The sequence below is a fragment of the Bactrocera dorsalis genome, chromosome 3, assembly GCF_023373825.1.
Source record: "Bactrocera dorsalis isolate Fly_Bdor chromosome 3, ASM2337382v1, whole genome shotgun sequence".
Taxonomy (NCBI): Eukaryota; Metazoa; Arthropoda; class Insecta; order Diptera; family Tephritidae; genus Bactrocera; species Bactrocera dorsalis.
In genome coordinates, this window is record NC_064305.1 from 47588888 (window position 1) to 47615230 (window position 26343).

Below are 26343 nucleotides of genomic sequence, written 5' to 3' on the forward strand. Positions count from 1 at the left end.
CCGGGATGTATTGTAAAGGAACTTATAATTCAATATGATACAACGGCCAAGGTTTTATATGAGAACTCAAACAAATTCCCAAAGGTAGCAGCGATGGTATCGACATGAAAGTTGTCGAACGGGAGAAACAATAACCAGCGGATTAACTATGTACATCAACAGCCTTCAACTAAATATATCATGTCAATAGAATTCGACATGGTGCAAAACTTTATGACTCATTAACACCTTCACCATAAGAGTTGAATAACACATTTCTTTGCATAATTTGGAATATTGAACGTATACATTGCGCTAATCAAACTCATCTTATAAAGAAAGAGTTCATGACAAATGTTTCGTTGCGTAATTTAATCCCTTTTTGCGAGTATACCTGAGGATTTCAAATATTCAAGTTGGACGTCGGTTAGAATCAGCAGATACTCCAGGAAAAGGAATGACTCAATGTATACTTACATCGGAAACTAGCACCCAGAACCAAAAGCAGTCGTAGCTCAGATAAGACTTCAGATTTGGATAGGCAATGAGCGCACATCGTCAAATTGTGCACAATCCAAAGCCAATGGGATAGTTACCTGTCGAGCGATTGACTCCATCTCGCCCTTTTGCACGCAGCGGTTTTGACTTCTGCGGAGGAGTTAACGTACATTTGTATATTCGAAGCCAAATACCTGATAAGTTGTATATTGCAATCTCCATTTGACTAACGACAAAGGTGATTCATATCAAACTTGTATCGGATCTATCCACGGATGTATTCTTACCGTCATTGAAGCGGAAGAAGGGGGCTACTCTTTGACATCTTTTGCGATAATGTAACAAATTTTATGGGTGCTTCCCTTAAACCAGCTGAATTAAAATGATTTTTAATTAAAACCGAGAACAAAGATGCAATTGTAAAATGAATGAATTTATAAACTTTAATTTTATTTCTCCAAAGGAACCTCACTTCGGCGGAATTACGGCGTCTCATCTCAACCGTACCATCAAAAATGTAAGACTCACAACTGAAGAACAAATATGAAGGAATCAAATCACAAGCATTTCGCAACAGGTGGTCAAATGAATATATTCAGTAGGTGGGTCATTCTGCTTTTATAAACTATACAAGTACTTATGTAATGTTAAATTTCGCTTGGACTTTTCGTTTTCTGTAAATTTCCGCGGTTCCAACAAAAACTTTGTGGCTCTACATTGACCAAAAGCAGCTAAGGTGGTAAGGAGTTGCATCGGATGCATTGTAACCGACGCTAAGACTGGAAAAAATGAGGGGCTACTAAATCGAATAGCTAAGGAGAATCGGCCATTCAGCACTTTTCATTCTGATCATCTTAGATCAATATAGCAAACAAAGAAGGCGAGAAAGAGAAGGCATTGAGCAAATGCTCCGCTCGAAAACGAGTAGGTTGAGCGAATGCATCAAGTAGTCATACCAAAGTTATCAATATTTTGTTACAATGAACCCGGTAGTCGCTATAAGCATATGGGCAGGGTACAGAAGGCCCTCAACAACACCCCGCCGTGTAGCCCCGATGAAGGGAGTGTCCAGAAGGTGCTGGTGTTTGTCCTAGTTTTGGGGACTGCGTTTCTTGTTGCGACCAGCACAAGTCGGTCGTAGTATCGAATTGTAAACCCACTGATCAATTCGGTGCAGGGCCACATCGGTTAACTCAGGACCGTTATGGAGACACTGCTCTGTCCGGCGGCCAATAGAGTAACCTGTTCCAGTCACTTGGTTGGGGTTGCGGGATGTACCACACCGATATCGCTTTAATCGACTGCTTGGGTGGTCGGTGCTACTGCTCCGGTCGGCACTGGAGGCGCGCACGCACCCAAAATTGGGGCGCTCTAGCTAGGCTCTAAGCTACCGCGGCGTCGGCAAGTCAGTGTCACCATTTTAGGTGCGGCTGATATTACAATTTGACCGGTCTACAGCGCAGCGCAATGGAAGTCCTTGGATATCTTGACAGCGATTTTTCCGCTGGTAGGATGGAAATTGTGATGTGAGCTTGCTCTGTCGATGTGTTGGCCGCGATGTGTATAGTCACTTCGATCCTTGAGGATTGTGCATTGGGCGCAGAAGTAGTAGCCTGCGGTGCCGGGCGAGCGCCGGTCCGTCCGTGTTTTCTAAGACTGGTAAAGCGAAGGACAGGCCTCAGGGAAGTGGGGTAGGAGCATGGTCTCCGAGGGTACACCCGTTCCTGTCTATTTCGGATTTATCCAGGAAAAACCGACCATTAGCGGATCAAGCGAAGCTGTCCCCGAAGCAATGAAACTGCCTCAACGATCAAATAATAATCAGATCCTTAATATGTTTACTTCTGTGACGAGAAGGCTGTTTTTGCTCGACGTCCGAAGCCCAATGCAATTATCATTAAGCGAGTTAAGGAACGTATTCCTTATAATAGTAACAAACAACAAAACAATCTTTTGTTTCAGTAAATAGAATGCATCAAAACTAGTGATGAGCGATATTTCACTACCGGTGATTTTTTCACTGTGATTGAAAAATCGCAAATCGCAACTGCGATCACATTTTATAAATAGCAGTTCGCTTCTATGAACTGTGATTGCGATCGCAGTTGGAATCTGCGAATTGCGAACGCAGTTCGAAACAGTGAATTGCCATCGCAGTTCGAAACAGTGAATTGCGATCGCAGTTCGAACCTGTGAATTGCGATCGCAGTTCGAATCTGCGAATTGCGATCGCAGTTCGAACCTGGTATAACGACAAAAGGTTCCGTCGTTCCCACGACTGTCGGGTGTACGTAACTGGAGGGGTCCCGGACTTTTATTCGGCCAAACACTGTCAAATCGGCAGAATCTGCCGCTACAACAACAACAACAAAAGGTCTCCGTTTGAACGTCGACTTATTTGCGATCGCAAAAGGATAACCTTTCAAAAGTTAGAGTCAGCGTGTTTTTCAAATCCAATCGGACCCAATACTACATGTTTATCTATTTAAAACAAAATTAAAATTTTAAATTAAATTTAAATTAAAGTTACAACTTTTTAAGAAGCAAGGGAATGACACAGTTGACAGTTATAGCCAAAACATAACCTATTATATATCAATTGAAGAAGTAACAGTCATTAAAAAAGTTATATATTCCAAATTTTCTTCCGGTAATTATATCAATAAAAATGCTGTAATTTTGTTAATTCTAGACTTACCTTGTCCTACTGCAAGTTGGGCGGAACATGTCACGTTTTCAATTCCAGATATTGCTTTTGCAGTGTAAGTACCAGCATCAGACTCACTAGAAAAAAATATTAATGCAAAAATAATGTTCAGACATACATATTATCGTTTCTAGATATTATTATATTATTTATAACGAATTATTGTAATTGTTCGGAGCAGCTCCTTTCACTATGGAACTACCAATAATGAGTAGTTTTAATCTTAAGTTATTATTTATACTTAGCTTAACTAAATTTATACGCACACATATATTCCATCCACTGTGGTGAGAAAACATTGTAAATATTTAATATTTTATATTAATTGTTATCTGGTCACTCTAATTTTGCATATCCACCACAGCATTACTCGTTATTCTAATTCTTCATTTCTCTTTATCCTTTAATATGTTTATACATATGTTAGAACAATTAAGCTTAGTTTTGCCTAAGCCTAGCATCTTAGTTATATGTAGTTCGCTTTTTACATTCGATACCTGCACACGCATTATTTTCTTGTTCGTTTCTTACATTCGCTACCTGCAAACGTAACTTTCTACTCGTTGTATTATACATATATATTTATATTAATAAATATTTTGTAAATATATATCGTCGTTGTTTTATATCGCGATTCGATGCTATCAAAAAAGCTTGGTAGCTCAACATTTTGGTGACCCCGACGTGATCGCTGTGTGTTTATTGGTGATACTCGTATAGTTATACTTAACATTAAATATCAAACTATTAGTTCGTGCTCCACCGTGCTAGTGTAACATTAGTGGACATATTTTACAGTGAACAATCGATAAATCAAACTCGTGGTTTAAAACCTATTTGATTTGTGGCAAAATAGTGGCGTGATTTCTAGAAAGTGCTACTGTGGTAAATTTGGATATTTAAGCGAAAACATTTCGAACGTAACTTAATACCGTAAGCACCGTTTATCGGGTTCCGCTAGTTTCTTCAACGGTTCGGTATGGTTATCCGCTATATGATACCGCGCTAATCACCTAACCTCGTTAAATTTTTAATTGGTTACATTTTTTGGATATGTCGTTAAACCAATCAATCGGTGGTAGTCCAGCTGGAGACATTCCTGCCAATGAGAGTCCCATAAGTCAGCATTCGCCAATGGGCAGGGTGACATTTTTAAAGTTGAGGACAAAGGCAATGTATAAGCGCCTTGAATGCATAAGTGCTGATATGGACTCGGAGCGGTTGCAAAGCATGGACGAATATACTTTAGCGCCAATAATTGATTCAGTTAACGAACTGAAATCGAATTTCTAGGCTGCACACACAAGCTTGGAGAAGCATGACTTTGAATCTATAGGAAGTGATTTACTTATACAATTTGACACGAATTTGGTTCAGTTGAAGGCTACTCTACAACGTGAAATTGGAAAGCGTAGCGCTTCTCAACATTGTTCCACATTCAAGATGAACAGCAATGAATTCCAGCCTATTATAGTGAATACTAATCGTTCTCGTTTGTCTCAATTAACGTTGCCTAAATTCAGTGGATCTTTTATACAGTGGACAAATTTATATTCGATGTTCACATCAGTCATCGATAAGGACAGCGACCTAAGCGATGTGGACAAATTGCAACATTTGCGTTCCTGCTTGAGTGGTGCTGCTCTTGACACCATACGATCGTTGGAAATAAATGAGGCTAATTATAAAATCGCATTAGATCTTCTCATTAAACGATTTGATAATAAACGTCTTATTTTTCAGCCCCATATCAGGGAGATTTTCGGGATGGACAAAGCAGATGGCACTGTCAGCAAGCTGCGAGCGTTGTCGGACAAAGTCAATTCACATATACATATGTGCGTTGCAGTCACTTGGCTCCAAAGAGCAAATAGCGGACTGCATAGGGGTACAGTTTTTAACTCAAAAGTTGGACAAAGTAACTCAAGCAAAATGGGAAGAAAGTTGGTCAATAAACGAGTTACCATCGTGGGAATCATTAGCTGCATTTTTAGAACATCGACGTCGTACCTTCGAGAACGTAGAGCATGCATTACAAACACAAGCTGAAACATTTGGTAAAACCGGAAAAACCGTGAGTACACATCAAAGAAAATCCTTTGTTGCTTCAAAAAGCTTACTGGGTGTTTGTGTATTTTATGGAAATGCTGAACATTTGATTTATAATTGCCAACGGTTTTTAAATCTTTCGCCTAACATTCGTCAGAAAGAAGTTAAGAAACTTTTACTATGTCTAAACTGTTTAAAGAAAGGCCATCAGATGCGAGACTGCAAATCTAGTAATTGTCGAAAATGTCATTCAAAGCATCACACGCTTTTACATTTTAATCGTTTACCATCAGCTAATAGTAACGATTTACCATTAATATCGAACTCTGTCCAAGCTAATGCCATGACTGCAACGCTGCCAACGCAGCCTGACATCTCTGCTTCCCGATCTCCATCTGATGTTGTGCTTTTAGCTACAGCAATCGTTTTGGTAAAGAATCGTGCCGGAACTTTTGTACCTTGTCGCTCACTTTTGGACTCTGGCTCACAGATGTGGAGGTCGTCCAAAATCAGTTGTTGTTCCGCAAATTATTGATGCTGTGTTATATTGCCAGATCGTTTTGTGGCCTGATTACTCGGACCAGCTAATATTTAATATTGCATAGATATTTGACTGTAAAAAATGTTTCACGTTGGTCCCACAATTTGCCGCTTGCTCAAAAAAAAGCCCTCTGGTGTCAATTTTTCGGGAGAAATGCTAACATTTCATTATGGAAAGATATACAATCCAACAATGAGTCGAAATTATTAAAATTTTCCACCGATATTCGAAGCCAGTGGCCTCAACTTTAAGATTTTTCAATAAGTGCCGTGCTTCGAAACACTTATTATGTGATTATAAGAATGGAGTATGAGGTCATGTGTAGAAGTTCACTCAAGTGAGGAAAGTTCTCTGATCGCCATTCACTTGGGAGTGGCCAGAAACGATTCTTATACATATAGCTCAAGAAGCTCACGACTTCCGGTCTTTGACCAAGTATCTTCTGAATAGCCTAAGAACATTTGAAGGCGAGCTAAAGTGAGACGGCGAAGCATTCCCTGAATAGGGTTGTGCGCTGGGTTTGGGACCGGCCACGTAAAAAACATCCCCAATGAAAATTAGCAATAAGCCTCGGATGAGGGACCCTCTTTTTTTTTGACGACCATGGTAAACGAAATAAGGACTACGCATTGACGGCATGCATCTGGAGCGTGCGGTTCCTTAATTGGGAAGGTGTCGCTGCCCAGTTGGTTGATGTCCTCACGAAAATAAAGGCTGACATCACCGCCGTCCAAGAAATGCGATAGGCGGACAATACTGAGACAAGTAGGTCCTTGTGGCATTTACTACAGTGCCCATATAAAGGAGCGCAAGTTTGGTGTGGGATTCGTGGTGGGAGAGAGACACCATCGCCGAGTACTATCATTCACTTCTATGAGCGCTTGGAGCGCACATATGAGAGCTGCCCCCGTGAGAAATTAAGTGTGCTTTGCACAATCCACAAAAAAGGAGACCCCACAATCTGCGCCAACTACCTCCTCATCATAGCAAATATGGTTCTATCAGGCGTATTATGTGAAAGATTAAAGCCCATTGTCAACAAGCTGATTGGACCTTATCAGTGTGGCTTTAAACCTGACAAATCAACAACCGACCAGATATTCTCCATGCGCCAAATTTTGGAAAAGACCCGGGAAAGGAGAATCGACACACACCACTTCTTCGTTGATTTCAAAGCTGCTTTCGACAGCACGAAAAAAAAGCTGCCGTTATGCCGCGATGTCTAAATTTGGTATCCCTACAAAACTAATACGGCTGTGTAAACTGACGTTGAGTAACACCAAAAGCTCCGTCAAAATCATATATCAGATATTGATATCGTCGGCCTCAACACTCGCCGTTAGTTCTGCTTTCTCCAGACTAGACAAGGAAGCAAAACAAATGGGTCTGGTAGTGAACGAGGGCAATACAAAATATCTCCTGTCATCAAACAAACAGTCGTCGCAGTCGCGACTTGGCTCTCACGTCACTGTTGACAGTCATAACTTTGAAGTTGTAGATAGTTTCGTATATTTGGGAACCAGCATAAACACCACCAACAATGTCAGCCTGGAAATCCAACGCAGGATAACTCTTGCCAACAGGTGCTACTTTGGACTGAGTAGGCAATTGAGAAGTAAAGTCCTTTCTCGACGAACAAAAACCAAACCTATAAGTCACTCATAATCCCCGTCCTGTTATAAGGTACAGAGGCTTGGACGATGACAAAACTAATGAGTCGACGTTGCGAGTTTTCGAGAGAAAAATTCTGCGAAAGACTTATGGTCCTTTGCGCGTTGGTCACGTCGAATATCACATTCGATGGAACGATGAGCTGTATGAGATATATGACGACATTGACATAGTTACATAGCGCATTAAAAGACAGCGGCTACGCTGGCTAGGTCATGTTGGTCGACGCACTATCCACCGGGGAAGCAGAGGAAGAGGAAGACCTCCACTCCGTTGGAAGGACCTGGCTTCGCTTGGAATATTCAATTGGCGCCACGTAGCGAAAAGAAGAAAGGAATGACGCACTGTTGTTAACTCGGCAGCATATGGGCCAGTAAAGAAGAAGAAAAAGAAATGGCGAAACGTGGATTTACACGTATCCGGCCGAAAGTAAAGATCAAAACGAGCAGAATCCAACAAAAGTTGTTCGCACACAAACACTTCCAAGCAAACGTTTTCATGTTTTTGTTTTTTTTGAAAAAAACTGAACAATTCACACCAATAGAAAAACGAAAAACAGTAAATGATGAGTGGTAAAAAACCATTTGTTTTCCAGTTGTTCCAGTTGAACTAACCACCGAAAACGGATCACTTTCCACCACGGCAACACGAGCTGTCACACATGGACTGAAAAAAATGTATTTTATATGTAATCCACCTTAAAGTCTTGACTTGGCATCGAATGATTTCTTAATCAAAGTGGCAAAAGTGTGTCAAAAAGTGGTTCAAATGCATGTAAAGGGTTTTTCAATAAGAGCGTTAGAAAAGTTTTTCTTTAAAAAAACGGTTTGGGATATCAATTTTTCTTTTTTTTTCTGAAAGTACATTCGATGTCATTATGTATGGATCCCGTTTATTTTGCATGGCCACCACAGGCACGCTTGTAGAAATGCAGATGCTCAACCCAATTTTCGACGGTTTTTAAGCATAAATCGGTTTATAATGCTGAAATTTCACGTTCGAATTTCTTACAAAGTTCATCAATCGTCGCTGGCTTGTTGGCATAGACCATAGACTTGACGTAGCCACACAAGAAATAATCTAACGGCGTCAAAACGCGCGACCGTGGCGGCCAAATTCACAAGTTCGTGAGATAACATGTTCACCAAACTTGATTTACAATAAATCGATTGTGACATTTGGTGTGTGACTTGTGGCGCCGTCCTGTTCGAACCACATATTGTCCAAGTCCATATAATCCAATGTAAGCCAAAAATATTCGGTTATCATTGAGCGGTAGCGATTCCTATTCGCAGTAAAACGCCGGTCTTGATCATCACGGAAGAAGTACGGCCCAATGACGCCGCCGGACCATAAACCGCACCAAACCGTAGTATTTTTGGGATATAATGGACACTCATAGAGTACGTACGAATGTACTTTCAGGAATAAATAATTTCATTGATATCGCAAACAATTTTTGTTTTATTAAAAAAAAGATTTTTGAATCGCTCTTATTGAAAATCTTAAAGTTGAGGCCGCTGGCTTCGAATATCGGTAGAAAATTTTAATAATTTCGACTCGTTGTTGGATTGTATATCTTTCCATGATGAAATGGTAAACCTTACTGGAGAGAAATGTCGAAAGAGCGGGAAAAAATATGGCGTGGGTTGCTGCCCCTTTTGGTCTACTTTTGTAGCGTAGCTATTGAAAACCCCTTTAAAAGTAAATACATATCTTAATGGAGAATATTATTTGAACAGTAAAGTTATTCTCGATATCGCTGATATCGCTTGTAACTATTTTTCTTCTTTCGTCAAGAATTAGTGTGTGTTCTTACAATAATGCATCTATATATATCTGAATGTAACCTTAATTTTATAATACTATTTTATTTAAATATTTAATATAATAGTTTTTGAAATTTGATTGAAATTGGCCTAGTAGTTACTGGGATATGAGATTTCACTTAAGGCAGAGATTTAGAAGCTTTAAAAAAACACTTTAGTTTTCAATTTTAAAAAAATTTCTAAAATTTTCCCTTTTTTTTGGATTTTTTTTTTAGTTTAACTAGAAGATAAATTCTTAAAAAATATGAATCTTATTGAATTTTTTGTTTCCAATAAAAATTACGACCTGCATCCTGCCCGCCGTCCGACAAATGCACATGCGAGACGCATCGGGCAATTGCTGCCCAAAGGCGGAATATCAAAGATTTCGTATCCAAAAAATTTTTGAATTGAATGATGCTTGAATATGTATCTATAAACTCTAGAAACTCCGTTTTAAACAATTATTTCTTTCCTTCCCAAAAAAAAATAATCGATTTTTTGAAGCCTCTAAACCAGGCTCCCCACTTAAGGGTGGGCGATGGTCACCTTTTGTTGGACAGTTTTGTAATTTTAATAGTTTAGAAAATACCCGTTGTATGGAACTGGGTTCTTTAAAATTAGGATGGAAACCATTATAGATAGTCATGTCGGATATGAAGCTTTCAAGGGATGGTTATCTTATGTTGTTGTAAAGAAGATATTCCACCCAATTTGCATTAAGGGGTTATATACACTTGTGTTGGTTGGAAAAATCGATATTTTTTTTATTGCATTTTCTTAAAGTATATCCCTTTAAGATTATTTCTTGTAAATTTCATAGAGATCTGAGCACTAGAACCAAAGTTACAGCTGTCAACAGCGCGCTCCTCCCATATGCCCCCAAGTACGTGCCAAAACTTTAAACGCGATTATCTCGAAATGATGTTTTTTAAAAAGTACCGTTGCGGTGAGCAAGGTTTCTAAAGAACCATGCAACCTATCGGTCTAATTTTTTGCTAGCTACTTGAAAACTACAATATCTCGTACTTGAACGAAGGATTTGGCGAAATAAACATTTTTACGCAAGTGGTGATGATTTTACTGAAAAGATCGATTTTTGTGTGTCTAAAAATTCATTTTTTTCATTCCCAAAAAAAAACTCTTGTTTCAAATAAAAAATCCTTCGTTCAAGTACGAGATATTGTAGTTTTCAAGTAGCTAGCAAAAAATTAGACCGATAGGTCGCATGGTTCTTTAGAAACCTTGCTCACCGCAACGGTACTTTTTAAAAAACATCATTTCGAGATAATCGCGTTTAAAGTTTTGGCACGTACTTGGGGGCATATGGGAGGAGCGCGCTGTTGACAGCTGTAACTTTGGTTCTAGTGCTCAGATCTCTATGAAATTTACAAGAAATAATCTTAAAGGGATATACTTTAAGAAAATGCAATAAAAAAATATCGATTTTTCCAACCAACACAAGTGTATATAACCCCTTAAACATACAGACACATTATTATCATGAAAGGATTCTCTCCGAATATCTGTTACTATATAAATCTCACATAATGATCGATGTTGAAGGTAAAAAGTCAGCTTCAGGCAAAGGGGGCCCCCATTTTCAATATCTGGTGGCTTAGAAAGGTGTTGTCCGATTTGCTTTTTAAACTCGAGCAGGCATACTTTAAAGGAGTTACGAGTATAAGTATCTGTGCAATCGTACTACTTGTATCTCGATATATTCCATGGTGCTTGATTTGTATACTCGAAGTGGAAGAATCGGGTGGAATTTAAATAATAATGTCAGGATAATGTTTCCTTCGGAGATAAGTGATTTCACTTAAATGTGGCGGTGCCATGCACAATTTCCAAGGCACAGGAGCCCCTCCCTAATACAGTTCATTGTAGGAAATTACAATTTTGTACCTTAGTTTGCACCTTAGTTATGTCAATTTACAGATTTTAGATTAATTGCGTTTTGTGGGCGCTTCCGCTCTCGCCCATTTGCAATACCAATCTTGGGTTCCAAAGAATATGCTTACTAAATTTAATCAAGATTTTACTTTTTATTCAAATTATTGCTTGCACGTACGGACAGACCCTCAAAATTCAATCGTCTTGTAATCTTGGTTATTATGTATATCATATATGTATACATATATAATTCTATAACTATCTCAATTAGCTTTAGTTGATTTAAACAACCGTTAGGTGAACGGGACTCTTATACTATGCAGCAAGATGTTGCGAAAGCATGAAATCGTTAACTTCGGGCGCACCGAAGTTATAATATCCTTCACAAATAAAGAAGATTCCTTAAAAGAACTTGACTTTTATCGATCAATTTGTTTGGCTAGCATATAGCATAATGTTAGGATCTAAACAATTTGTACGAAAATTTTAGTGTTGTCTAAGAAAATAATCCATGAAGGATGGTCCTAAAAGCTGATTCGTCTCATTATTTTTTCAGCAATCCTGCAGGCTACAATTAATACATCAACTAATGCAACAAAAGTCGATTCCACATTCGATCAAAACGAACTTCATTCGGTCAAATAGCGACTCCATAAATAAAATACTTGTTTTTCTTTAATTAATGTTTTTCACAATTCTAGTAAAATGATGTCAATGTGCTGCCGATAGAAAATTATAGAGTTATTTTCCCCAACATCGATATTAGTTTATATTAAATAATAATTTAAATATACATTTTCGTTTTCATTAGTGAACCAAAAATATTTTTATGTGTAAAGTCAACTTGTCAATTTAATTTTCAAAATTTTCAGCTGTCTTCATTCCTTAGAGAAACCCCCCTTTTAATAACGACCATATCAAACGCATTAAGGTTAACGATTTAAAGGCATTCACTTGAATCTCCGGTCCTTTAATTGGGAAGGTACCGCTGCCCAGCTGGTTGTTGTCTTCGTGAAAATAAAGGCTGACAATACCGCTATCCAAGAAGTGCGATTAGACAAGGACTGAAACGAGTAGGACCTTGTGGAATTTACTAGTAGGTCCTTGTGAAATTTAGTGGCCAAATAAGGGAGTGCAAATTCAGTCTGGGTTCGTGGTGGGAGAGAGACTCCATCGCCGACAACTTCCAAGTAGATGGACGTCTAGCATCACACAAAATCATCAAAGCTAAGTTCTTCAACATATCGCTGATTTGCGCTCACGCCCCGACGGAAGCGAAGGACAATGTGACCAAAGATACCTTCTATGAGCGCTTGGAGTACACCTTTGAGAGCTGCACCCGTCACGATGTCAAGATCGTCCTTGGTGACTGCCATTATGTCCCTATGTCTGAATTTGGAATCCTCGCAAAACTAATACGACTATGTAAACTGAAGTTGAGCAACACCGTCAGGATCGGGAAGGACCTTCGAGCCGTTCGACACCAAACGAGAATTCAGACAAGGCGACTCCCCATCGTGTGACTTCTTCAATCTGCTGCTGGCGAAAATAATTTGAGCTGCAGAACTTAATCGATGTTGATGATATTAACATCATTGGCCTCAACATTCGCGCCGTGAGTTCTTCTTTCTCCAGACTGGATTAGGAAGCAAAGTAAGTCGGTAGTGAACGAGCGCAAGAAGAAATATCTCCTGTACTCAAAGGCTAGGCTCCCACGTCACTGCTGACAGTCATAATTTCGAATTCATAGATAATTTCGTCTATCTTCGAGCTAGTATTAACACCAATAACAATCTTGCCAACATGTTCAACTTAGGACTGAGTAGGCCATTGAGAAGTTAAGTCCTCTCTCGACGAACAAAAAACAAACTCTATACGTCACTCATTATTCCCGTTTGTCTATATGGTGCAGAGGCTTGGACGATGACAACATCTTATGAGTCGACGTTACGAGTTTTGTCCAGCTTTGAAAGTATTCGACGCAGAGGTGGAGAAGGACCTGGCCACGCTTGGAATAACCGCGTAAGTGTAGTGTCTACGCCAGTAAGGAAGAAGAAGATTCATTTCTTACTTTGTCTGTAGCAGTCGCTAAGTTTAGACATGTTTTTATGAGGTTGACGATTTCCGTTTCTTATAAGCTCATGCTTTCTGATCAAAAACAATACTGTAACGATGACCGAGACTCCATATTCCCCAAAAAAGAGAACGTTAAGCCGTTTTACAAGATTAATGACATTGAAAGCGCTTCGGTGGATGCGATGAGGCTATACCACAAATCGAGTTTGAGAAGTATTTTTACGATTGGAAGAAGCGCAGGCATAAGTGCATAGTATCGAATGGGGACTATTTTCACGGCGACAACATTAATATAGAAGAATGGAAAACAAATTAAAAAAAAAAAGTTATCGGTTTTTTTGAACACACCTCGTACTGATATAAAGTGAGATTTATGCTGTAATCAGATTCTTTGTTTAATAAACTATTTTATATTTAATAATTTTGAATTAAATGAAAATTACCTGCAATTTTTAATATCCAGTCGGTATGAATTCATCGCTGCTTCTGTTTGCACAACTCGGTCAGCAAGTTTATCTTCCAAAGGCTTGTTATCTTTTAACCAAACCACTAATCCTGGTTTTTCAACAAATTGTACCTCGAAATGAGCAGACTCCCCAGCTATAAAAGTTTTAAATTTCGAAAATATTGTACCAACAAAACACTATTGTAAGGTATCACATAAATGTATATTTAAAAACATTTTCAACTAAAATATAGTTATTGTATAAGTACAAAGGAGGCTTTTACAAGTCTTGCATTTTTTTGTATTTATTAATCATTAATTTTTTTATAAACATGTTGCAGATTAACAATACTTAATACTATTTCATACGTTTCAGGTTACGTCTTTATTGAGTAAAAACGGTGGCCAAAATCGGACCATTGTCATATCCACAAAATGTCCTTAAGTGGCAAATTGAACCAGACTATAACTTTTCAAGCCCCTTTATACCGAATATAGCAAGGAGGCTATAACTGATTTTCATCCGTATATATTGGTCAAAGTCTGTGTTATCTTAATTAAATTCAGAGAGGTCCTTTTCATAACGAAAGTTGTAAAAATGACTGAAAGCGGTTCATGAATTAGACCAACCCCCTTACACTACATATAATATTACACGAAGATAATATTATTAGTTTATTGTCAAAATTAAATAACTATAATTAGCTCAGAACTTCTCCTAACCTAAATATACCCGATACTTATGTATATTCATCTTACTTGTTGACTTTTTACTTTTTGTATTGGTTAATATAATATTTGAATGAAATTAAGTGGACATGTTTTCTTCAGTATAAGATGGCTTAACGCTGAATCTAAAGGAAGTTATGCAAGTATATATGTATATATGTATGTATGTATGTACATTAGACTGTGCCAAATAAATGAAATTTTTTTTTCGGTCCCATATCAAAATTTCGTTGAGAGTTACGAAAAAAAAATTGTATCAAAATTTGAGCCCTTTATCTTCATTTTTCAGTTAGCGCTCGCAAAAGTAAGAATTTTCGTCAAAAAATACTTTTTTTCATTCATTTTTTGGTTATAGATAATTTAAAATACCAAATATAAAAAAACCCTTGGTATGGTTTTGTAAGAAATTAAATTCTCTACAAAAACGATCCTTTCTCGAATTTATAGAATCAACACCGTTTTTTTATTGCTCATTCAATTACAATTTGTTCTATGATTTTTATTTTCAATTATTGATAAACACGTATTAAACTTCTTTCCAACGAAAAAAATAAACTAAATCAATTTTTCTAGGAATGTTTATGATCTAAACAAGTTGTTTTTATACTTTAATTGATTGTTATATGGTACAATAAAAGATAAAAATAATTTTATTAACAAATATAATGAAGACAAAAAGCTTAATCTTTTTATAATTTTTATTTAAAGGGTGATTTTTTAAGAGCTTGATAACTTTAAAAAAAAAAAAAACGCATAAAATTTGCAAAATCTCATCGGTTCTTTATTTGAAACGTTAGATTGGTTCATGACATTTACTTTTTGAAGATAATTTCCATTCGGAAAGTCCAATTTTGGGCAACTTTTTCGAGCATTTCGGCCGGAATAGCCCGAATTTCTTCGGAAATGTTGTCTTCCAAAGCTGGAATAGTTGCTGGCTTATTTCTGTAGACTTTAGACTTGACGTAGCCCCACAAAAAATAGTCTAAAGGCGTTAAATCGCATGATCTTGGTGGCCAACTTACGGGTCCATTTCTTGAGATGAATTGTTGTCCGAAGTTTTCCCTCAAAATGGCCATAGAATCGCGAGCTGTGTGGCATGTAGCGCCATCTTGTTGAAACCACATGTCAACCAAGTTCAGTTCTTCCATTTTTGGCAACAAAAAGTTTGTTAGCATCGAACGATAGCGATCGCCATTCACCGTAACGTTGCGTCCAACAGCATCTTTGAAAAAATACGGTCCAATGATTCCACCAGCGTACAAACCACACCAAACAGTGCATTTTCGGGATGCATGGGCAGTTCTTGAACGGCTTCTGGTTGCTCTTCACCCCAAATGCGGCAATTTTGCTTATTTACGTAGCCATTCAACCAGAAATGAGCCTCATCGCTGAACAAAATTTGTCGATAAACACATTTCGAACCGAACACTGATTTTGGTAATAAAATTCAATGATTTGCAAGCGTTGCTCGTTAGTAAGTCTATTCATGATGAAATGTCAAAGCATACTGAGCATCTTTCTCTTTGACACCATGTCTGAAATCCCACGTGATCTGTCAAATACTAATGCATGAAAATCCTAACCTCAAAAAAATCACCCGTTATAAGTATAAGTCGCGGACTTATAAATTATTTATGATGTAAATAGTATAGAGCTTGGTATAGAGCTTGTAACTTGAAACGGCAGTTATATGTATAACCCCGTGTACAACTGCAAAAATGACCTCATAGATGTCGTTAGTATAAGTATGTATGTATGTGTCACAGCTGAATAGATGAAATTGGCTGCATTAGCTGACTAGTTTCTATTCTATAATTTGAGATCTGTGGATATTTATTTTTATTTGTTTTGTAAAGATATATTACTTATGTCGGAAAATAGTTCAAATTATGTTTATCTTTTGGGTGCCGTTCATAATAATATGCCATCACAAAAGCTGCCTAAAAATGGAGATGTTTTTAATTATTTCATGTTTAAGTACAAGATCTTAAAGAAAACAATTCGTGAATGTGCAGCCGAGGTTATAGAAGAAGTTAAAGAGATTTGGAGTGTTATGAACATACCACTTATAAAAAAACAACATGCTATCACAAAAATCGAAACGCTTTTTACAGAATGGAGAAATTTAGATAAAAGTCGATTTAAAAAACATTCTGAGTTTCATCTGTTGAAAATAAAAAAATTTACCAATAAATTAGATGAATCAAAAAAGATATATCTGATAACTCCTGTCCTGAAGAACTTTTTTTGTTAATAAAAAAAAGTTAGGGCCGGTTAACACCTCTACCAGATGACGTAGAAGATGAGAGTTTTCCCCTTGAACCAATAGAAAATGATACCTATGAACATGGTAATTAATATAAACTTCGTATTTGCTGATAAGACATTAAAATCTAATTTTTCTGAAATATTATTATTTAAATATTTAATCACAATGATTTTTTTTCAGTCTTAAGTCAAGCTTTAAGATATTTTGTTTGTAATAACTATCTATTTCTATTAACATACCAATGATTTTTCATAAAATCGAAGATTCGTGGAATTCTGACTCTAAACACGAATTTTAGTAAGCTTTCACAGAATAATAAGGAAAAAAGCAAAAAAAGATAAAATAAGCAAAAAATTCATTATTTCAAAAATAAAAAATATTAACAACTCAAGAGTATTCACATTTATTAAAGTATAAAAACTATTTGTTTAGATCAAAGTGTATTCAACAAAGTGAACTAAGTATTTGACTTACGCTTATTTGACAATAAAATAGTAAACAATTCATGTATTTGTTTATATTAACCCGTGTGTTTTTTTTTTTGATCTTGAACAATATGAAGCCACTTGCTTTACATACATATATATGATAAATTTAAACGTAATAGAAATAGAGACAACCAATTTATTTGTTCTCAACGTTATAATGAATTCATATTTATTTTACAAACACTTACATACGTGTATAAATGCAACATTATTCACAAATTTTATTGTAACTATATATGTATATATACGTCGTAACCAGTACCCCGCCAAACTATTAGAAACTGTATACAGATGTTTATGCGACTCTTTAAATTATAATAGTTATTATAATTCTTTCATATAGTTCATTCATTTTCGCGCAAACAAGTTTGTCTTGAGACCTAATCAATAGTAAAAATGTAAAATTTCTATTTATCAAAATAAGAGGGTTTCTTACTTTTTTTTCTTGAAGATTGGGAAGTAAGTTTAATGAGGGTACTGCATCGGGGCTTAGTCGTATTCTTTTAAGGGGAGATTCTTTTATTTCCTCCGCCTTAAAATGTAGCCCACATATTCTCGATGACAAACTGAGTTGTACGCCACGTACTTTTTCCCATTCCTTCCGTTGCGATTTGTCAGTTGGAGCACAAAACATTGGTAAGTTGCTTCCATGAGTTGTTTTGCATAGGCAACAAGTATTCGGCATTTATTTCAGTTATTTAAAAAAATATTGTTTTTCGTTTTGAAATTTGCTTACTTTTGAATTTCTGAATTTGAATTTTTTGAATAAATGTAAGGGTTAAGTCAATGACAACATTCATGTCAAATAAGCGTAAAGAAAAATTAAATGTCATATACTTAGTTCACTTTGTTAAATACACTTTGATTTAGATCATAAACATTGCTAGAAAAATTGATTTAGTTTGTTGTTTTTTTCGTTGAAAAGAAGTTTAATAAGTGTTTATCAATAATTGAAAATAAAAATTGTAATTGAATGAGCAATAAAAAACGGTGTTGATTCTATGAATTCGAGAAAGGATAATTTTTGTAGAGAATTTAATTTCCTACAAAACCATACCAAGGGTTTTTTTATATTTGGTATTTTAAATTATCTATAACCAAAAAATGAATGAAAAAAAGTATTTTTTGACGAAAATTCTTACTTTTGCGAGCGCTAACTGAAAAATGAAGAAAAAGGGCTCAAATATTGGCACAATTTTTTTTTTTTCGTAACTCTCAACAAAATTTTGATATGTACATATTTTGATAATGTACATATAAAATTTCATTTTCATTTTGAGTTTATGATGCATATACATACTTATATATCTCTATTAGTAAAGATATGTTAATAAACTTAAGCGATTATATACCTGTTTGCATTATGCTCTTGTATTTTTATTTTATCATGATTTAATATCTTAATTGTTCAATTAGTACTGAGTATAGACGCTGTGTGTGTTTCTAAGTAACCCATTTTATGTGTGTTCTCTGGCAAGAATACCAGATTATATTAATATTAGCATACACTCACTGTACCTTGTCAATAAAAATTGCAAAAATTTTGAAAGGTTACTTAAACATATATTCAAAAAAATAATTTTAATAAAAGATCTTAAGTACAAGTGCGATAGACTCTGCTTTATTTACATTTAGTAAATAATCATCTTTTTTCATCCTCAGTAATGTTCTGTGCCTAGCGTGAATTTCTGTTTATGTATGTGAGTCTGCGGAAAGCGCTCCATTAATTTTAGTTTATTGCAGGCAATCGTTAGATTAATAAGTCTGCTACATATTGAAATTTTTATTGACCTATTTTTTCTATGGAACAGTGATGACAAATCTAAATCTGCAATAATAATTTTGTGGCTTTTCCTTAAAATTTTTTAGAAATAATGCTTGTATTTAAATATATTTCGCATATGTTCGTGACAATCGCTTGAAAATATTTTATTATAATTCCATATAAAAGAGGAGAAGCATATATGAGTAGTTAGTTTAGTTAAATAAAATATATAATAAAAACATGCAAAGAAATATTAAAAAGTATGCTTACGTTTAACCTGAGCGCTTTTTGCTGGTCGAAGAATTTCGGGCTTTTCTAACGACTTTAAATTGTTTTCTTCCATCATGCGTGAGGATGATCGCGTGGCGATTCTCGACCCATAGTATTCTTCATTTCTGCTTTCTGCTCGGCTTGAGGAAAATATAGATCTATGATCGTCTTGTTTCCTCCTCTCTACTCTTGAGCTTGCTGTACTTCTGAAATTGTCTCCGTAATTGTCATATGAAGAACCTCTCTCATAGTCTCGAGTGGTCGAACTCACTTGCAAAAAAAAAGATATAACTCAGTGTTGAATATGTGAATTTGGTATACGCATGCATATTGTGGTACGTATAATACATAAGTATATATTTGAATCACATCGGTATTAATGATTGAACAGAGATACACATGTCTAATTTAGCAATATGTTCGATTTTATTAATATTTAGCGTTTAAATACCTATTTAATTTACTAATTTCTAATATATTGAAAAACTTCTTTCAATTATTTACTACTCAAGTATATACATATCATATATATACATATATTTTACAGGGGTTTAAAATTAATTTTCCAATATTTCGAAATTAATCCAAAGAAAACATTATTTTATGATATTATTGGGTATTTATGTCGGTGTGAATGGCTTCTAAACAATTATTTAAGTACTGCAGGTTTTAACATGTTAATAAATATATATACGAGGTGTGTTCAAAAAGTATCGCGAATCGTAACTGACAGTTTTCTTCGATTGCAGGGGCGTGGTACATCATGAGTTCTTGCCACAGGGAAGAACGGTCAATAAGGAATATTACCTGCAAGTTATGCGCAATTTGCGCGAAGCAATCCGCCAGAAACGCCCGGATTTATGGAAGAACAAAAATTGGCTTTTGCACCACGATAACGCCCCTGCTCACACATCGTTGCTTGTGCGCGACTTTTTGGCCAAAAACAACACACTAATGATGCCGCAGCCACCGTATTCCCCAGATCTGGCCCCCTGTGACTTTTTCTTGTTCCCTAAACTGAAGAGACCCATGAAAGGACGACGTTACGCTTCTCTTGACGAGATAAAGACGGCATCGAAGGAGGAGCTGAAGAAGATAAAAAAAAAATGATTTTTTGAAGTGCTTCGAAGATTGGAAAAACCGTTGGCACAAGTGTATAATATCTCATGGGGATTACTTTGAAGGGGACAAAATAGATATTCATGAATAAATAAATAATTTTTGAAAAAACACAAAATTCGCGATACTTTTTGAACACACCTCGTATATTATAGTTTTTTTTTAACAAAAAAGGATTCGCATGCTTTATATGTATCCCTATCTGGTATTAATTTCCCCAAATATGTAATCCAGTGTTGAAATAATATGTACATATATGGTAATGACACCCTAGCACTAATCCTACGAATAGAACGTCGCAATAAAACATTAAATACATTAATTAAAGCACAAGTCTCCTTGATTTTGCTGGTGATTTCCATTGTGTTGAATGGATTTTCCAGCAAGACAAAGAAGAAGACAAAAGTGTTCTTTAACTCTCGGAAAATTGTATTGCTGAAGTGGCTGGACATAAGGCAGTCCAGATTTGAATCGATCGAGGATCTCTGCCAAACTTCAGAATCTTCCAAGCAATTTGACAATCCTAAACAACCAAAACATGCAATTATGACCGAACGAGACAAAATTGGTATGCCTGTGTACAATTAGTGAAAAAACATTAGGGTAACACAATCCCTTATTGAAAAATCCAATAGTGGTATTGAAATGATTTTCACATATGTATGTATATATATTTTTTATATGGAAATTTCAGAAACTATTATATTTTTTAGTTAAGAAAAATATTTGAATACACTTTTATTTTTTAATGTAATTAAAGTTGAAATATTGCATATATAATTATGTGACCGGAGTAATTCGAAGTTGACCAACAGGTGAATCCCAATAGTAAGTGCTGAAAACAGCTCACGCAGGAAATTTAAACTATACACACAAAGTTGCTGAAACGAATTGCTAAGAGCATCACAATTTTTCAAACAAATAACAATATATATATACATATAATTTCATTGCAAGAGAATACGCATCTTTTTGAATCATGTGAATATTGTTTCTCGTTTAGTTTTTACAAGCATTTTTCCGAACCCTTGTAAAAAACCTCTATTTCGCCCGGCACTAAAAGGGTTAATATGATACATTAAGAACTGGACCAAGGCATGTAAAAATTATCCATTGAAAATACATGACAATCGTGATTTTTTATCTTAAAATGCCTATAGCTCAGAGCCATTTTATGGCATCGCTTTGAATTTAGACACATATTCCTCATAATTGAACACTCTACAAAAATGCCCCGGCGAGGTAGTACTCTAAACCTGATTTTTACACGAACTTGTAGAAAATTTATTTGCTTCATATATGTAGCTCTGAACAAAACCACTTAGAGTTTTATGAGAATTAATGTAAAAATCTATAAAGTAAGTAATAATAGACATGGAAATAAATAACAATATTCTGATTTTCCGCAGTCATGCAAAAACATAGCCGTGAAACTTATAGATAATAAAATTAATAAAAATTAATAATTTTTATTTTGACACATGAAAGTGTAAACAAACCAAAATAACAGATTTTTGTGATAAGAACATATGTTTTCGGTTTATTGTGTTCCAGCCCTCAAAAGAACAAAACAAATAGATTTGTATAGTATATTAAAATTCCGTATACAAATTTAAACTAACGTTTTTTCCATGTCAGACATTTTAAATTACATTGAACATCAGCTGACTGCTCTTATCCGCATTGCTAACGCTGTTAGTTTTTAAAGGAAAATATGAAATAGCTCCCTTATGACAGTGAAATAAAATACACATGTCGCTGATCATGCAAAACATGATATGAAACGAGAAGACTGTCAAAATGCACAGATCTTATAATACATATGTAAGTACATTTACAATAACAAATTTCAAAATTTGCTCTCAAACCTCAACATAATAAACTGTTTTAATATTTCAAAGCACTTACATATTTTAAACACCCTAAACATTAACATTATTTCTTTTTCCTGGCTATTTATCTGTTTGAAAACCAAATATTTTTTTGATATTTCGAAGTATAAGTTAAAACAATAGTCACACCCGTACTTTCTTCAAAAAAAAATTGTAAAACTCACTAAAAATCTGCAAAACTTAACCGCCTGGTCTCTCTCTACAAGCAAAAAGAGAAGTTTCGGACAATATTGTCTATGTTGTTGATCAATTGATGTACCGACTCGAATCAACTGTTACAATATGAATAATCGATTCTTCGGCAATATTGAGCGGTTTAGTTAACGCAAGCTGTAAGTATGTTCGAAAAAGCACACTTGGTATCCTAGCCAAAATTTAATGAATCACCGCCGTAGCTGATGCGCTGCTCAACAAACCATTATTTTGGTAATAAATTTGAACATTTGGCAATATTTTTCTGGAGTATTTATTAAAATTTTTTTGAAGTTATACTTCTTATACGACGCCGGAAAAGGTTGCGATAGATTCTGATTGCGCAACCTTCCATATAAAAGTAACGCAAAGTTGCGCAACCTCGCTCCATCCATATGAATGTAACGCAACCTTGTCTGCGAAGATGTGCGAGCAGCAAGCGAAGCTATGACAATCGGCGATCGTTTGTTCGTTTCTTTCGGCACAGCTCGGCCGACACAACAACACAACACAATGTTCCATGCTTATGCTGTTGTTGTTTTTGTAGAACAATGTTTCAATTTTTAGTTGGTGACATATTCACATGTGTGCGCATATGTATGTTTGTATGCTTGTGCATTATTGAAGTTATACTTCTTTTTCTTTCGTTTGTCTTTCATTTCTGCGAATTCTCAACTATTTTACGTATGTTTTGGTTGAAATACTCTGCGTTGGCCTTTCAGAATCACACAGAATCATTTCTGTGGTTTTTGAAACTGACTCACGAGGACGAGGTATATGGTTTTATCTGGGAGCGTGAGATTTAAGAAAATCGCTCGCTTACAAGGGATAAAATGACTTCTGAGTGGCGATTTTAATGAATAAATTCACAGAATCATTTCTGTGCTTTTGGAAATCTATACTAATAAATATTTTTTTCTTACTAATAGAAAATAAATTTATCACAGCAATATACATAAACATATACATAATATTGCTGTGATAAATTTAATTTCTAATTAGTAAGCAAAAAATTAATAATAAATTTATTAAGACTATACTTCTCAGGGCATCACAGCAATGTTATGTATATGTATATACATATTATGCATATGTATTGCTGTGATAAATTTATTGCGAAAGCAAATGTTCTACAAAGTATGTATATTTCTATACTTAAACAAAATTATTAGAACCATCGTATGTTTCTTGCATTCGTAACCAAATCATACTTAAGTCAGGGCAACCTAATTGTCAATGGTGGTGTTGGTGGTAAGCGCTTGGAAGGTCAAGATGCTAACACAGGTCCCAGGTTCGAATCCCGACAGAATAAATTTTTAATTTTTTGCTTTTTACATCGTATACTATAAAAATAAATATTTTTCTTTATTTTAATTTCTATTAGTAAGAAAAATATTTATTTGTATAGTATACGATGTTAAAAGGCATACATCTTCTATCCTATCTTGTGTATCTGCACATGCTCATATGAGTGTATGTATACGCAAGTGCGCGCATTGACTTGCATGTTCATACATTCATATATACTTATATGTACATATATTTGCATACATTGCCGAACAAATAAATCACAAGCATACAAACATACATATGCGTACACATATGAATATGTCACCAACAAAAAATTGATCTTCACAAGTCAATCCGGCAGCCAAATTGGCGAAGAACAAAAGAGAGATGATTACGCTGCATATTCTCTTCCGCAACGAAGAGACGGAACTACTTTCTGAGTCAAAATTCATTCATTTAGATTTTGCTTTATTCTTCATTTTATGTGCATAATAAATTTATAAAATGTGAATTTAAGTTTTCTAGTTTTCTTTCATACAAAATGATATGCATTTCTGAATATCACTAAGAAGTATAACTTCATCCGCGCGTAGGGACTCCACGCACCTTTTTTTTTGAGATAACAGTTAATTTATTTATATATGCATAAACCTCGAATGCAAAAATAGCAGAAGAATGCAAAGAGAAAATCTTTGTTTGATATGTCTGGTTATTTAGTTAATTATAATTATAAGATTTTGAAAATACTCGGTTTTTTTGATTAGACATCTTCGATTCGCTATTTCTCTACTCGAATATCGATGTTTTGATATATGTATGTGCATTCCGTCAGCATAAAATCATACTAACGAGGGGTAACCATCGAGTAAAATCAACAACTGACCAGATATTCACCATGAGCCAAATTTTGGAAAAGACCCGTGAAAGGAGAATCGATACACACCACCTCTTCGTCGATTTTAAAGCTACTTCCGACAGCACGAAAAAAAAGCTGTATTTATGCCACGATGTCTGAATTTGTTATCCTCGCAAAACTAATACGATTATGTAAACCGACGTTCAGCAACACCAAAAGCTCCGTCAGGATCGGGAAGGACCTCTCCTTGGGTTTACAAATAGAAAGTTGTATAAGATAAGCACGGAAGAGCTAGGTTTGAATACTCCAAAACCTTAAAAAATCTGGTAATATCCATAAATTAATAATGTGTGAAATTTCACACAATGTATCATATTATTGGAGGATGGAGTCATGTGTAGAAGTTCACGCAAGTGAGGAAAGTTCTCTGATTGCCATTCACTTGGGAGTGGCCAGAAACGATTCTTTTACATGTGACTCAAGTAGCTCACGACTTCCGGTCTTTGACCAAGTATCCTCTGGGTAGCCTAAGAACATCCGTTTGAAGGCGAGCTAACGTGAGAAGGCGAAGCATCCCCTGCATAGGGTTGTGCGCTGGGTTTGGGACCCGCCACGTAAAAAAACACCCCCAGTGAATAGTCATAACCAGCCTCGGATGAGAGACCCCCCTTTTGATGACGACCATGGCAAACGAAATAAGGACTACGAATTGAGGGCATGCACCTAGAATGTCCGGTCCCTTAATTGGGAAGGTGCCGCTGCCCAGCTGGTTGATGTCCTCGTGAAAACAAAGGCTGACATCACCGCCGTCCAAGAAATGCGATGGACGGGACAAGGACAGAGACGAGTAGGTCCTTGTGACATTTACTACAGTGGCCATATAAAGGAGCGCAGGTTTGGTGTGGGATTCGTGGTGGGAGAGAGACTCCGTCGCCGAGTACTATCATTCACTGCGGTGAATGAACGTCTAGCCACAATCCGCATCAAAGCGAGGTTCTTCAACATATCGCTGATTTGCGCCCACGCCCCGACGGAAGAGAAAGACGATGTGACCAAAGATGCCTTTTATGAGTGCTTGGAGCGCACTTATGTGAGATGCCCCCGTCACGATGTAAAAATCGTGCTTGGCGACTTCAACGCCAGGGTGGGCAAAGAAGGTATCTTTGGTACTACGGTCGGTAAATTCAGCCTCCACGACGAAACTTCCCCAAATGGGTTGAGGCTGATCGACTTCGCCGGGGCCCGAAATATGGTTATCTGTAGTACTAGATTCCAGCATAAGAAGATCCATCAAGCTACCTGGCTGTCTCCGGATCGAAAAACTACCAACCAGATCGATCATGTTGTGATAGACGGAAGACACGTCTCCAGTGTTTTAGATGTGCGTGCGCTCCGAGGTCCTAACATCGACTCGGACCACTATCTTGTTGCAGCTAAGATTCGCACCCGCCTCTGTGCAGCAAAAAACGCACGCCAACAAACACAAGGAAGGTTCGACGTCGAGAAGCTGCAATCACAACATACAGCCGAACGATTCTCTACTCGGTTTGCACTCCTGCTCTCTGAGAGCACTCGTCAACAAGTCGATATAAGGGAACTGTGGGACGGCATTTCAAACTCTTTACGTACAGCTGCAACCGAAACCATTGGTTTTCGGAAAGTGCAAAAGAACAGCTGGTACGACGAGGAGTGCCGTGTCGCAGCGGAGAGAAAACAGGCTGCCTACCTCGCAACGTTACGATCGACCACAACACGTGCGGGATGGGATAGATACCGAGAGTTGAAGAGGGAAGCGAGACGCAT

General features: G+C 36.3%; 2 protein-coding genes, 1 long non-coding RNA gene and 1 pseudogene across 17 annotated transcripts in view; 2 read left to right on the forward strand and 2 right to left on the reverse strand.

The window, feature by feature from the left end:
* LOC105228775 (obscurin) overlaps positions 1–26343 on the reverse strand; it is a 369554-nt gene that overhangs the window by 187489 nt on the left and 155722 nt on the right. For all 13 annotated transcript variants that reach the window (XM_049451168.1, XM_049451169.1, XM_049451171.1 and 10 more), the window contains 3 exons: positions 19192–19461; positions 13669–13825; positions 3176–3261 (listed from right to left, as the gene is read on the reverse strand). In XM_049451168.1, the coding sequence (XP_049307125.1) occupies positions 3176–3261; positions 13669–13825; positions 19192–19461 (513 nt within the window). The remainder of the gene's footprint in view (positions 1–3175; positions 3262–13668; positions 13826–19191; positions 19462–26343) is intronic.
* On the reverse strand, positions 17096–19179 carry LOC125777234 (uncharacterized). The gene is made up of 2 exons (XR_007422194.1): positions 17593–19179; positions 17096–17536 (listed from the first exon to the last, which is right to left on the reverse strand). It is a non-coding gene; the product is annotated as an uncharacterized LOC125777234 (long non-coding RNA).
* Positions 22781–26343, forward strand: part of LOC125777195 (uncharacterized) — a 282927-nt gene continuing 279364 nt past the window's right edge. For all 3 annotated transcript variants that reach the window (XR_007422146.1, XM_049451472.1, XM_049451473.1), the window contains exon 1: positions 22781–22960. Coding sequence is in view for 2 of the 3 variants with exons in the window: in XM_049451472.1 (XP_049307429.1) it covers positions 22790–22960 (171 nt within the window). In the remaining variant the exon portion in view is untranslated. The remainder of the gene's footprint in view (positions 22961–26343) is intronic.
* On the forward strand, positions 23114–23243 carry LOC125777941 (small nucleolar RNA U3; annotated as a pseudogene).